Below are 13,832 nucleotides of genomic sequence, written 5' to 3'. Positions count from 1 at the left end.
CTTGAAGCCAAAGTTTAATCATCTGTTGTACAAAGTAGCTGGGGCTTAGGATGGGTAAAAAACACCTACCCAAAGGTAAGTGGATTAGATCACTACCTGGCAGACTAGATTGGACTGTCCTCTTGATTCTCCAGCCTATGTTTCTTTATTGCTGCTGTGCGACAGAGCCTCCCTGAAATTCACATGTGAGTGTACTGTAAGTCAAAGACCAAATTGCTTAGCAACTGATTTATGTTAATGCATTAGTAATTGAAAAAAGAATTTTTTTAGATCCTATCCATGTTACATATCTGGAATGTTTACTTACTAAGCCTAAAAGTGGTAGATAGTAAAACTAAATGAACTTTGTTGATGAAAATAGATGCAAATAGCTTCAACACAGGGTTGATTGGACTATAGAATTATGTTTGATCTCTGGTAATGCCAATAAATGTTTTTAATTTTCTAATGATAAATATTTAAATTCTTTTCACTTGTTAACTATCTTACCTATCTCAGTTTTGGTGTAGTCTTTTTTTTTTTTTAAAGATTTATTTACTTACTAATGTATATAAATACACTATAGCTGTCTTTAGACACACCAAAAGAGGGCAGGCACCATTACAGATGGTTGTGAGCCACCATGTGGTCGTTGGGAATTGAACTCAGGACCTCTGGAAGAGCTGTCAATGCTTTTTTTTTTTTTTTAAAGATTTGTTTATTTATTATATGTAAGTACATTGTAGCTGTCTTCAGACACTCCAGAAGAGGGCATCAGATTTTGTTACAGATGGTTGTGAGCCACCATATGGTTGCTGGGATTTGAACTCAGGACCTTTGAAAGAGCAGTCCGCACTCTTAACCACTGAGCCATCTCACCAGCTCCCCAGTCAGTGCTCTTAGCCTCTGAGCCATACCTTCAGCCCCCAGTGTAGTTGTCGTCATCATCATCGTTTTTTTCTTTTTTTTTTTAAGTATATAGTTATAGCAAGGATGTTTGTACAGAGTTCATATCTGACTCTGACAAAAATGTCTAAATTAAAAAAGAATGCATGAATGATACTATGTTAGTAAAGATGATAACTTTAAAAAGTTCCCTACCTGTGGAGGAGGGGAAAGAACTACTAGAAACACATTGTTAGCAGAGTTTTGCTTACTACCTAAATTAATTAAATTAAAGCTGAATTACTTCTGTTTTGTTGCTTATAAAATAATCTGCAAATTTTACAACATACATAACTGCACATGGTTTCATTTTAAGATTTGACTATACTTTTTCCTTTTTTAGGAAGTGAAAGCTTTGTTTAAAAATGAAAACTGCCCCAAAGTGATAAGCTGTGAGTTTGCACACAACAGCAACTGGTACATCACTTTCCAGTCAGACACAGATGCACAGCAGGTGAGAAGTTTCTCCTAATAAAAATTTTTGTGGAAAAAGAAGTTGTATATGTTGTTGAGGATGTACATAGGCGAGGGGTGTAGCTTAGTGGTATAGTGAATGTCTCGGATACATAAGGTAGTGTTCTACAAAGAAAAAGTCAGATATGGTGGTTTCCTCCTGTAAAGCTAACACATTGGAGGAAGAAGCGGGCACGATCATGGGTTCAGGACCAACTTGGCTACACAATGGAGACTGGGACCATGCTGTGTTACATGAGATCCTGCGTCAAAAATGAAGAAAAATCAGACATGGTAGTGATGGTGCGTACCTCTTATTATAGCACCGAGGCAGGCCAACCAAAAATAAGGCCAGCCTAGGATCCAGGGTGAGACCATGTCTGAAAAAAGAGGGAAAAAATGTTTACTAAGACTGGTAAAGACCTCAACTTTTCCTTAATTGACAGTTGACTTTGTTTTTTATCATGTGCATACAATTTTACTAGTTTTAAAAATGTTTACACATCACTGAAATATATTGACACAGACTTAAATGAATGTAAAGATTTGGAATTGTGTGCTCAATAGTGGTTTTGGTATATAGTAGGCCCACGGCAGTGGGTGGGGGAGGAGGGCTTTTTGTTTTGTTTTGTTTTTTGGGGTGCGGGGATGGGGGTGTAGTCTAGATCAGACTTAAGCTGATCTAGAACTCACTGTGATAGCCTAGGTTGGACTTAAACATGGCAGTCCTACTTTCCCTGATTGCTGAGGTGGCAGGTGTCTTTTTTATTTTTCTTAATGTGTGAGTGTATTGTCTGTGTGCCCATCTGAATGTGCCAGGTGGAAGGCAAGAAAACTGTGCTGTGTACCATGGTACTGGTTACACATGCTGCTGGGCCAGTCTTAGACCTCTTTGGTCAGTGTGTGCCACCACTTTCAGCTGTTTTAGAAGCTATTTGTTGGTGACACCCTGATCTCTTATGTTCGGCCTTATGTCACAGTACTCCATACCAACTTCCTGCATTAACTCCATAAAACTTCCAGCTGTAACTGGGAAACTTTTGTTGCAGTGGGTTTTTTTTTGTTGTTGTTTTTTGGGTTTTTTTGCCTTGCTGTGTCCAAGGCTGGCTTAGCTCCGCACACAGCAGGCAGGACCTTTTTGCTTAGTTTAGATATTGATAATGGAAGACAACCTTGAGAGAACAAAGCTTTAATGAGATGGTTAATGCTAATAAAAGGTCATTTTTTTGTTTAACAGGCTTTTAAATACTTAAGAGAAGAAGTTAAAACATTTCAGGGCAAGCCAATCATGGTAAGAAACATTTTTAAATGCATGTTAGTGTGAAGTCAGTCTTTCATGGTGGAAGGTGATTGTTGTTGGGTTTTGTTTATTGTTTTGTTTCTTTTAAAAGAGTTAATATACATGAGCAGATGTTTTATAAGGCCTGTAGTAATTTTAAAGCATTGTTGTCTTACTTCAGAAAATCAGTTCACAGAACATGAAAATATTCTGAGTATAGAAGTTCTTCACAGGGAAACAAAAGTTTTTAAAGTGATTCATAGCCTGTAATTTCAGATCTCAGAATGTATAGTAGGAATACTTCTTTAATAGTGATGAAAACCATTTTCATTTTTCAGCCCTGTCTCAGTAGCAGAAATTGTCATCAATAATACTTACTTGGTGTGTTTACATTTACTTTGTTCTCAGATGTCATAGGCTTTGCCTTCATGCTTCTTCCTACCATTACTGCCACTGTTGAGATTTGAGCAGTTGGTGCAGCCTCATAAACACTGTGTGTACCTAACTCCTTGTTTTCTTTCTGTGTATCTGATGCAGTTTTAAACACTGTACACACATAAACTAATTATAAACAAAATGAGACAAGGGGTCGTGGCTGATGTTTGTAATCTCACCATTTAGAAGGCCAAGACAAGAGAAATGGTTGATTCAGAGTAGCTCGAGATACATAGTGAGTTTAAGGCAAGGCTGGGTGCTTTTGAAAGACCACCTAGTGAGATAAGTATGGTTGCTTTTTCCACTTTGCCTACTGAAGAAAACAACAATAACCAAGAACTTCACATTTAAATCTATAATTTCTGTGGTGTAGGTGATGATATGAGTTCCCATATTACAGATGAGTTTCATTTGCTAATACTCATCTACCTTTGGTCCTTGTCTCTTTTTTTATTCACTGTTCCCTACAGAGGTTCTGTTTTCCTGTCTCACACTGACTTAGTTTTATATTTATATTTAGGTGTTTGAGAAAACTTCACTAATTTGACACACACACACACACACACACACACGTGTATATATATATATATATATATATATATATATATATATATATATAGTATGAGAAATCCTAGTCCCATTATTATGTGTAGAGTCGTCTACTTGTTGATGGAATCTGTCACATTTCAGAGAGTCCCTTGGGGTCTTCTGTTTCCTCGGTCTCTTCTTCCCTGGTCCACTCTTGCTGTCTTCAGTATAACAGCTTCACTGCTGTCTTCAGTATAACAGCTTCAGTGTCCTTTTTTTCCATGGTGACTTCTTCCTTATCTTTTTTGATTTTTTTCGAGACAGGGTTTCTCTGTATAGTCCTGGCTGTCCTGGAACTCACTTTGTAGACCAGGCTGGCCTCGAACTCAGAAATCCGCCTGCCTCTGCCTCTGAGAGTGCTGGGATTAAAGGCGTGCGCCACCACGCCCGGCTCTTCCTTATCTTTTTATGATTTTACTCTGTATATCCATGTTTGGTGACAAGAAAAAAAACAAATAAAGCAGTACTGAAATTAATGGAATAGCAAGGTTTTTTTAGTTAGAACTTCAAGTTAAGCTCTTCTTTAGGATTTACTTTTGTTATTTTAGTTATGTATAGGTGAATGTGTCTGCATGTGAGAATTTGCATGTGCGTATAGGTACCAGCAGAGCCAGGGCACCTTTCTGCTCTGAGCTGTTTCCTGTAACCTAATGCCCTCTAGGTTCGTGTTGTTATAGGTGCTAAGATCTCCCTTTTCAGAGTCCTGAAGAGGAGCAGGCTCTCCTACCCATGGATCCAACAAAAATTTATTTATTTTTACCTTGTTTATTGTGGTTCTTCTTAAGTCCACACTTTCCTAATAATTAAAGCTATTGTTTTCTTTTGCTCTGTTGATTCTAAGCAGAAATGAATCCTAAGATAATGTAAAAAATATTTGGATATATTTGTTGCAAAATATACCTCATCATTTATTATTATGTTTTCTTCTTGCTTTTAGGCAAGGATAAAAGCCATCAATACATTTTTTGCTAAGAATGGTTATCGATTAATGGATTCTAGTATGTATACTCAACCTATTCAGACTCCTACCCAGTACCCCTCAGCAGTCTTCATGCAACCAGTGTACAATCCTCAGCAGTACTCAGTGTATAGTCTTGTGCCTCAGTCTTGGTCTCCAAGTCCTGCACCTTATTTTGAAACACCACTGGTGAGTCTCTTAGAAAATAATAAGATACTTAGTTCAAGCCAAGATTTGAGGAAAAATCATTTAAAAACCAGATGAAGATGTGTTTGCCTGTGATTATTAGAGAAACTACAGGACAGTGTAAACAGCATCATTGCAACTAGTTTGCTTAGCAGGTTGCATAGCAGTGAGCCATAGTTGTCACAAAACACACACACCAAGTTGGTCTAGTTCATTGATTTCTGGGTAGTTACTCAGTATAGACATATTATAAGGATTGAGCAGTTAGTGTCTACAATTTGATTCTTTACATTTTGCTAAGTGAATTAAAGAAGAAAATAAGTCCTTTGTGATTGATTGAAAGAGAGTCTTACTATGTAGCACTGTCTATCCTGAAACTCTTGTATAGACCAGGCTGACCTTGAACTCAGAGCTCTGCCTCTGGAGTGCTGGGACCTAAAATGGTTCCCAGGTGATTTTTTTAAATAACTTCAAGTTGCAAGATTTTGCCATGAAAGAGTGTTTTGTCTGTAACAATTAGTGATGTGTTGTTATAATAACAGTGTGTTGTGATGTGAGCATTGCAGAAGTGTGTGAGAGTTCTCTCTTGTCTTGTTGACAAAACTGGTGTGACGATACTTTACCCTTACCATTAAATATTAACATTTTCTTCTAGGCTCCCTTTCCCAATGGTAGTTTTGTGAATGGCTTTAGTTCACCAGGATCTTACAAAACAAATGCTGCTGCTATGAGTATGGGCCGACCATTCCCAAAAAATCGGTAAGATCAGAAAAACAATAACTGATATTTATTTTTAAAAATTCACAGTAATTCTGGAATGAGGAATTACTGTGTTCTTGTTGGGAGACTTGCTATTATTGGTGGTTTTTTTTTTTTTTTTTTTTTAAGATTTATTTAGGGCTGGTGAGATGGCTCAGTGGGTAAGAGCACCCAACTGCTCTTCCGAAGGTCCAGAGTTCAAATCCCAGCAACCACATGGTGGCTCACAAGCATCTGCAACGAGATCTGGCGCCCTCTTCTGGAGTGTCTGAAGACAGCTACAGTGTACTTACATATAATAAATAAATAAATCTTAAAAAAAAAAAGATTTATTTATGTGAGTACACTGTTGCTGTTCTCACACACACCAGAAGAGGGCATCAGATCCCATTACAGGTGGTTGTGAGCCACCATGTGGTTGCTGGGGATTGAATTTCGGACCTCTGGAAGAGCAGTCAGTGCTCTCAACTGCTGAGCCACCTCTCCAGCCCCTTTGTTAATTTTTATTTTAAAAAGGTACATGAATTATCCAGTCTATAATTTTAAAGATGCTTTGTGGCCAGAGTAATAATAGATATAAAGGGGTGAGGATTTTAGTGGTTTCTGCTTGCTCTTTTATTATTTTATGAGTATGGGTGTTTTGCCTCCTCTGTGTGTGTGTGTGTGTGTGTGTGTGTGTGTGTGTGTGTGTGTGTGTGTGTGTGTGCATACATGCGCACCACTTTCACTTTTGTTGCCTGAGTAGTCCAGAAGGCGTGTGCCCCCAGAACTGGAGTTACAGAGGATTGTGAACCACTGTGTATTCTGAGAATTGCGCCCGGGTTCTCTGAAATCACAATCAGTACTGAGCCATCTCTCTACCCCCAGTTTATTTTTTAATATGGATTCTGAGGATTAAGTTCAGGTTCTTGTGCTTATATGGTAAGCACATAACCAACAGTTTCCTCACCAACACACACGTGAAATTTTAGGTACTGATCTTTGCAAGTGTTTGTCTTTAAAAATATCGGTCCAGGGAGGTTTGAGAGAGCACCACAGACTGTTCTCCTGGCAGGCCCAGTGTCATTCCCAGCACCTGCATGGTGCCTCACAACCATCCATGACACCAGCTATGGAGGATCTTACTCCCTCTTCTAATCACCACTGACATAATAAAAACTATAAACACACCAGACCTGCAAGGCTGGCATGTCACTTAGTGGTAGTAGTGCCCTGCTTAAGGCCCTGGGTTTTAATCTTTCCCCAATAAAATGAGTGTGCACATGATGCATACAACCATGAATATAGTGGTTGGTTTTAAGAGACAGATTTTTATGTTGCCCTGGCTGTCCTCCAACTCTCTTGTAAACCATGCTGGCCCTGAACAAAAGATTCACCTGCTTCTGCCCGCCAAATGTTGGGATTAAATTCTGCCACTGCCCAGCCCTATGCCTGTGGCGTGAGGTGGGGGTGGTCAACGGGCAACTTTGAGAAGTCAGTTTTTACCCTCCATCCTTTTGAGGCCGGATCTCCAGGCCATTTCAACCACTGGATATATCCAGTCTAGTTGGCCCTTGGGTCAGTTCTCTTGTGCCTACTACATCTGTAGTTCCCGGATGTGTGGGTTTCTAGGATCAAACAAAATCCTAGCAAACAGAAACTTGATAGTTTTCCACTATCACCTAATTCTTGTTTCCTTCTTGCTTCTAAGAAGTGTAGGTTTAGCCAGGTCCTTTTCAAATAAGGCTTCAATCTGTTTAGTTTATGTATATTTTGGTCATTTGCATTTTCTCCTGGGGAAAAAGAGCGAGAGATGGCTGTCCTTTAACTATGGCTTCTGCCTCTTGGGTGCTGGGATTAAAGGTACACACTAGCAGTTTTTTTTTGTTTTTTATGTATAAGTTTGTGTTTGTTGGTTTTCTCAGACAGGGTCTTTAGCTCAGAGGCATATAATAGGGTCAGGAACATGTTCTCCCACTCCTCTTTCATCTACCTCTAAGATTCCTGAATTATAGGCCTTTACTATCATGTCTAGTTTCATACTGTTTTACAAAGTCTCTATTGCCTCTGGACAGCCTGGTGATGGTTAGAGCCCCACTAGAGAGGATAGGACTAACTTCAGGAAGTCCGGGCGCTTTCCACTGTGCTTTTACTTCTCCTTTCTGTTACCACTTCATTTTTGTGTTCTTGTCTGTTTGTTTTCTGTTGCCTGAACTGTAATTGTTAAGTACTTCTTGGTAAGATTATGAGATCTGAGAGCTATTTAAAGGTAATAAATTTATGTATTAGCCTTGTTATAATGCATAGTGAAATAGGTTTCTGAACTCCATGTAAACATTTGTAATTTACCTTACCAAGTTATTTTCAGCAAGTTAGGTAACCATTTTTAAATGCCCATTAAAAGAATATACTGTAATTTTCATTGCTATAAGATATTTTTCTTTTCTCTTTTTTGGGGGGGGGCGTTGGAGTGTGTGATTTTTTTTTTTTTTTTTTTTTTTTCAAGGCAGGGTTTCTCTGTAGCCCTAGCTGTCCTGGAACTCATTCTATAGACCAGGCTGGCCTCAAACTCAGAAATCTGCCTGCCTCTACCTCCCAAATGCTGGGTTAAAGGCACGCGCTACCACTGCCCGCCTTCTGTTTTTCTTCTGAAGCATAATTTTAGACTGAATTTTGTTTATCAAGACAGGGTTTCTCTGTGTAGTCTTGGATGTCCTGGAACCTGCTCTGTATTCGAGGCTGGCCTCAGACACACAACTCTGCCTCCCAAGTCCGGGATTCAATGCAACAACCACTCTGTTCCCCTATTCGTTTTTGGGCATCGTTTTTCCCATAAATATTTAATGGTACAGATAATTACAACTTTATGTTTTGGATATAAATATATAAAAAGAAATACAATGTTTTTAGTTCCCTTGTATAATAAGCATTTTTTTAAATTACCATTAGTGTGTTTACTCTTGCTCAGATAACCTGGTATAGCATCGCTAATAAATCAAAGCTTGCTGTCTTTGGTTGCTTGCTTGGTTTCTTTAGATGCCAACTAAAGTCCCTAACAGTGGCTTAGATGTTGCTGACACAGAATCTATGAAGCCTTGGCTATCCTGGAACTTTCTGCAGACTAGGCTATGCTCAGAATTACAGAGATCCTCTTGACATTAAAGCTGGGTCACCACACCACACCTGACTGTTTTTAATATTGAGGTAGAAATAGTTTGATCTAAAAGTTCAGATTTTTTTCCCCAAGTTTTTTCAATATATTACTTGATGTGGAAATTATTTAATTTTTTGGGATAACATTTCAAATGTAAATGAAGAAAATACCTAATTAAAAAAAACATAGCAAGCCGTGGTGGCGTGCGTCTTTAATCCCAGCACTCGGGAGGCAGAGGCAGGCGGATTTCTGAGTTCCGGGCCAGCCTGGTCTACAAAGTGAGTTCCAGGACAGCCAGGGCTGTACAGAGAAACCCTGTCTCTAAAAAAAAAAAACCAAAAAACATAACATTTATTTTTGTGTGTGTGTCTTTTTTAGTGTGAAGCCTCATTTTAGGTCATCCAGTGGTTCAGAACACTCAACAGAGGGCTCCGTGTCATTGGGAGATGGACCACTGAGCAGATCTAGTTCAAGGATCTTTCTTTCTGAACGCCATAACCCAACAGTAACAGGGCACCAGGAACAAACTTATCTTCCAAAGGAGGCTCCCATTTTACAGATGGAACAGAATGGGGACTTCGGAAGAGGCAGGTAAGGACATATGTGTGTATAGTTATTTAATTGCCTGGCGTGGTAGCTCATTCAGAAGGCAGAGGACATGGTTCTCTTTGAGTTCAAGCCTAGCTTGGTCTACAAACATAGTCAGAACAGAGAAGCATTCCGCAAAGCAAGAAGAAGAAAAAAATTAATCATAACATGCTTATCTTGAGTGTTTAAAACAATCTGGTGATTTTTATGTTTTTTTGTTTGTTTGTTTTAATGTGGTTATCTTAAATGATTTCATTGTTTTAATGAGTTAATAGCATTTGGAAAGGGATAGTTTTACTTTGAAAAGATGTTCTCAAGCATCCTACTGAAGTTACTTGCTATCAGTGGTTTTTAGGGTTTGATTTTGTTTTAACCCATACCTAGCCTGGAATTTGCCATTCAGAAACTAGGCTGGCCTCAACTCTCAGATTCATCTGTCTCTGCTAAGAGTGTTGGTTTTAAAGGTCCAGCTCTGCCTTCTGCTTCGAATTTCTTCAAACTTGTCAATTGTAAAAGTGGAATTGTGTTTTGTCTACTCTGCCTGGATTAGATGCTGAGGTGTTTCTGATGTGGAAAGTGTGTTACTAATGCAAGTATTCCAGACTAATGCTGTAGTGGTTGTTCAGGAAGTTTTTTGTGGAGTAGCTCAAGACTCTTCAAAGGAATTGACTTTCCACTTAATATGGAGGAGTAGCCCTTATTTTTAAAATTAGATAATTTAAGTAGAAATCTGTGAAGGGACGTATTTTAAAAATTTTATGTGTTCTTCCTTTTGTGTTAAAAGGCGAACTCTCTTCAGAGGCCGAAGGCGAAGGGATGATGACAGGATCCCAGTAAGTAATCTTGAATTATACCTTTGGAATTATTTTAACTTTTGGTCTGTCTTTCCTTTCTAGTTTTGTTTTCTTCATTAGAATATTCAAAGAATAATTGAGCCTGAGATTGATTTGAGAGTTATTTAAAATAAAACCTTCTCATGCCTAGTTAAGAGTTTGAGGTTGTATTGCTAATATTTTATATTATACATCAAACATTTTATAGGGAACATAATCCCATTGCTTAAAAGTAAATTTGACCCAGGAGTGATGCATGCATTTAATCCCAGTTCCTAGAAGCAAGTAAGCAGTTCATGCCAGCCAGGGTTACATAGCGAGACCCTGTCTTTAAAAAGAAGTGGGAGGAGGAAATTACCTTTGAAAGATTATTAGGATGTTGTTACTGGATCTATGTGTTGAGGCAGTGTCTCATTGTACAGCCCATTCTGGTTTCCATCTGAATCCCACAGCTTCACCCTCCCCAATACTAGGGTTATAGGTATAGAGTGCCATGCCAGTGGCTGTCTGTTACTCATTGTTAGTGTCAGTAATGCAGTGAGAGCCTCTCTAATGCAGTTGGATGGATCCATCCATAGAAAATGGAGCAGGAGACTCCACATCTGGGCACACAGGAAGCTGAGGTGCAGGACTAGAATAGAACTGAGACCTGGCAAGTCCCTGCACTTGCTGTTTTTTGCTGGACCTAGGTTTGGTTTTGCTTAGAACTGTTTGTAACTTCATTGCTAAAGGATCTGGTGACTTTTGGCCACCATAGTCACACATAGTCACACAGTGTACACAGACATACATAAAACTAAAACAGCCACACACAGAAGTTACAAAAGAAGTGGTGGTGGTGCTCAGGAGCCAGAGGCCAGTGGACAGAGACAGGGCCAGCTTGGACTACACACAGCAAGTTCCAGCCAGGCAAGTTAAGAAAAGAAAAAGAGGTAGAGCTAGCTATAGTCTGCAGAGTTGTACAACTAGTGGTCCACCTCTACCAACCCAGGCCCCCTACACTGCGGTGTCCTCGGCTGGGCTGGGTATGAAAGCACATGATCCTATGGGGAAACTGCAGGTCCCAAGCGGAGCCTGACAGTGGTCCTCCTGCATGTGCAGGCATGGGTGATGGAGGGCTGACTGCATGGAGAGTGAAATGGTTTATAGAATATGGTTGGAGTCTGACTGGAGAGGCCAAGAACCCATGAGTATATGAGGATGCCTAAGCAGTCCAAAGCTGGCATTGAGAACTGTCATCTTCAGCTCACGTTGGACACCCAGAGAAGCACTGGACAGTGGTGGCGCACGCCTTTAATCCTAGCACTTGTGAGGCAGAGGCAGGTGAATTTCTGAGTTCCAGGACAGCCTGGTCTACAGAGTGAGTTCTAGGACAGCCAGGGCTACACAGAGAAACCCTGTCTGGAAAGACCACAAAAAGAAAAACAAAAAAACCCGAATAAGCTGTTTCTAATAGCAGAAGAAACAGCAGCAACAGGGTAGATGAACTGACTATCCAGAGTGAAGTTCAGGTAATTGAAAAGTTTTTCTTATTCTTTGTCCTTTTTTCTCATCCAGTAGTGGAAGGGACTGCCTATGTTTGGGGCAGGTTCTCCCACATCACTTAGAGTAGCCTGGGGTAGTCAGATGCCTACTGAGGCTTTCTCAGCAGTTCTAGGCTATGTTAACATTTAAAACCAATAACCAGGCATGTAGGCACACACCTTTAGTCCTAGCACACAAGAGACAGAGGCACTTGTGTCTCTGAGAGTCCAAGGTGAGCCTGGTCTGCATATAAGTTTTAGGCCAAAGTGAGACCCTGTTGTTGTTGTTCTCAAAAAATGAACAGGCTTGAGAGGCGCCGCATTGGTTAACTGCTGTTCATTCTGATGGCTCAAGTTCAATTCCCAGCACCTACACAGTAATTCAAACTATCTTTAATTCCAGTTCTGGGGATTCACCATCTTTTTCTGATTTCCACAGGCATGGATGGGATAATACACTTGTGGTTCACAGATGTACATGCAGGCAAATGTTCACACTTAAATCTTTAAATAAAACTATCCATTATAGATTCCTACATAGATTCCTAATTTTTTTAAAAATAAAATTCAGTAACTGTTTTGTTGGTCTTGGCATTTTACATTCTCAGACTTCTGTAGATACTGGAAACTTTCTTTGTGCAGAGGACAGCTTTTGGTCCTTGTACTATGGAGTCAAGGTACTGAGCTCAGGGTTTTTGTGGCATGTGCTATGGGCATGACCTATGAGCCATCTCACTCACCCTGTGACTCATCCTTACATTTACAATCTGAGTTTTTTAAACTCACAAGGGCTGGAGAGTATGTACTGCTAGTCCATAGGTCCTGTTTTTAGTTCCCAGTACTCAGATCAGGCACCTGAAACTCCACCTTCAGCCCTCAGTGTGCACATGCCACACACACACACAAACACACACGTATAAGCCAAGCATGGTAGTGCACACCTGTAATCCTAGACCTTAGAAGGTTATTATAACACTAAGTCTTTACAGAAAGCTGCTGATTCAACCCAGACAGGCCTGGAACTTCTAATCTCCTGCCTCCTAGGTGTTGGGTCACAGGTATATATCACTGCACACTACTAACTTGCTAAGGAGCTCATGCATGCTTAGGCAGACATTATACTCAGTGGTTTTATTTATGACTGTCCCTTTTATGGGTAGCCAGGAATCTTTAGACCCTGATTAGTCTTTAGCATGGATTAGAAATCCATGTGAATCCTTCAGAGATTAAGGAGGAAAATAAAACAAAACAGGCAGCTGGTGGATCCCTGTAATATCTGCATTTGGAGAGTTAAACAGGAAAGGAACAAGCTTGAGGCAAGACTGGGCTATTTAGTGTGACCTTCTCTTAAAAGAAAGAGTGGAAAAGAAGGTAAGATCTGTGATATTAATACATTAAATACATTAAATACATTAAATTGTCAGTTTCAAAGGATGAAGGTTGGCTTGAAGGAAATGGAAACAAAGATGTTTTGTGGGCAGAGTAGGAGGCCTTTCTGTCAGAGTGGGAGTGTTAGAATTCGGTGAGAAGGTGCAGGCACCTCTGAAAAGAAAGGTCTAGGTGAGACATTAAGGATCACACTGTGGCATTGTAAGAAAAGTGAGATTGTTCTATGTGTTCAAAGTACCCAGAGTGAAATCTGGGTACTTTTATTTCTGCCAAAAGCCTGAAATAAAAATATTTGTTGTACATTTGGATGATTTTGAGAATGTTTGTGTGCAAGCATGATTGCCTGTGCATGTGAACGGTTGATCACTGATGACCCCCACCTGCTGTTAGCACTGCTTGCATGGAAATTGTAGCTGATGTCTTGAAGGATGGAGTGTATGTCTCAGATGGGCTGTGGAAAGAATAAAAGAGATCAAAAGTTATAAAGTGATTTGGGAAAGATTATTGTCAGATAATTGTTGTTGAGAAGAGCAAGAGAAAGGAACTGCAGAGCTAGGAAAAAGTGAGCATGACTGGACAACCAGGAGTGGGTGACGTCAGTAATGAGGAAACAGTGAGCTATTTAGTAAGGCCTCTCGGGGGTGTATAGGATTTGATGTTTTATAGCAGGAGGGATATTTTATCTGCAGAGTAAATGGAAGGAGAAAAAGTAGGATCAGGATGGGGCTATTTTCAGTTTTGTCAAAAAGGGGCTTAATTTAGGAAACAAAAAATTGTGGGAAAT

At 39.7% G+C, this 13,832-nt stretch overlaps 1 protein-coding gene across 1 annotated transcript in view; it reads left to right on the top strand.

Moving 5' to 3' along the window:
- Positions 1–13,832, top strand: part of Larp4 (La ribonucleoprotein 4) — a 39,011-nt gene that overhangs the window by 18,659 nt on the left and 6,520 nt on the right. The window contains exons 7-12 of the mRNA XM_085831809.1: positions 1,268–1,378; positions 2,615–2,668; positions 4,617–4,826; positions 5,479–5,582; positions 9,094–9,306; positions 10,088–10,136. Of these exons, the coding sequence (XP_085687935.1) occupies positions 1,268–1,378; positions 2,615–2,668; positions 4,617–4,826; positions 5,479–5,582; positions 9,094–9,306; positions 10,088–10,136 (741 nt within the window). The remainder of the gene's footprint in view (positions 1–1,267; positions 1,379–2,614; positions 2,669–4,616; positions 4,827–5,478; positions 5,583–9,093; positions 9,307–10,087; positions 10,137–13,832) is intronic.

The sequence above is a fragment of the Mus caroli genome, unplaced genomic scaffold (assembly GCF_978045245.1).
Source record: "Mus caroli unplaced genomic scaffold, Mus_caroli_1 scaffold_16, whole genome shotgun sequence".
NCBI classification, from domain to species: Eukaryota; Metazoa; Chordata; class Mammalia; order Rodentia; family Muridae; genus Mus; species Mus caroli.
The sequence above is the reverse complement of the archived record's forward strand: the minus strand, read 5'-3'. Positions and strand labels throughout refer to the sequence as shown.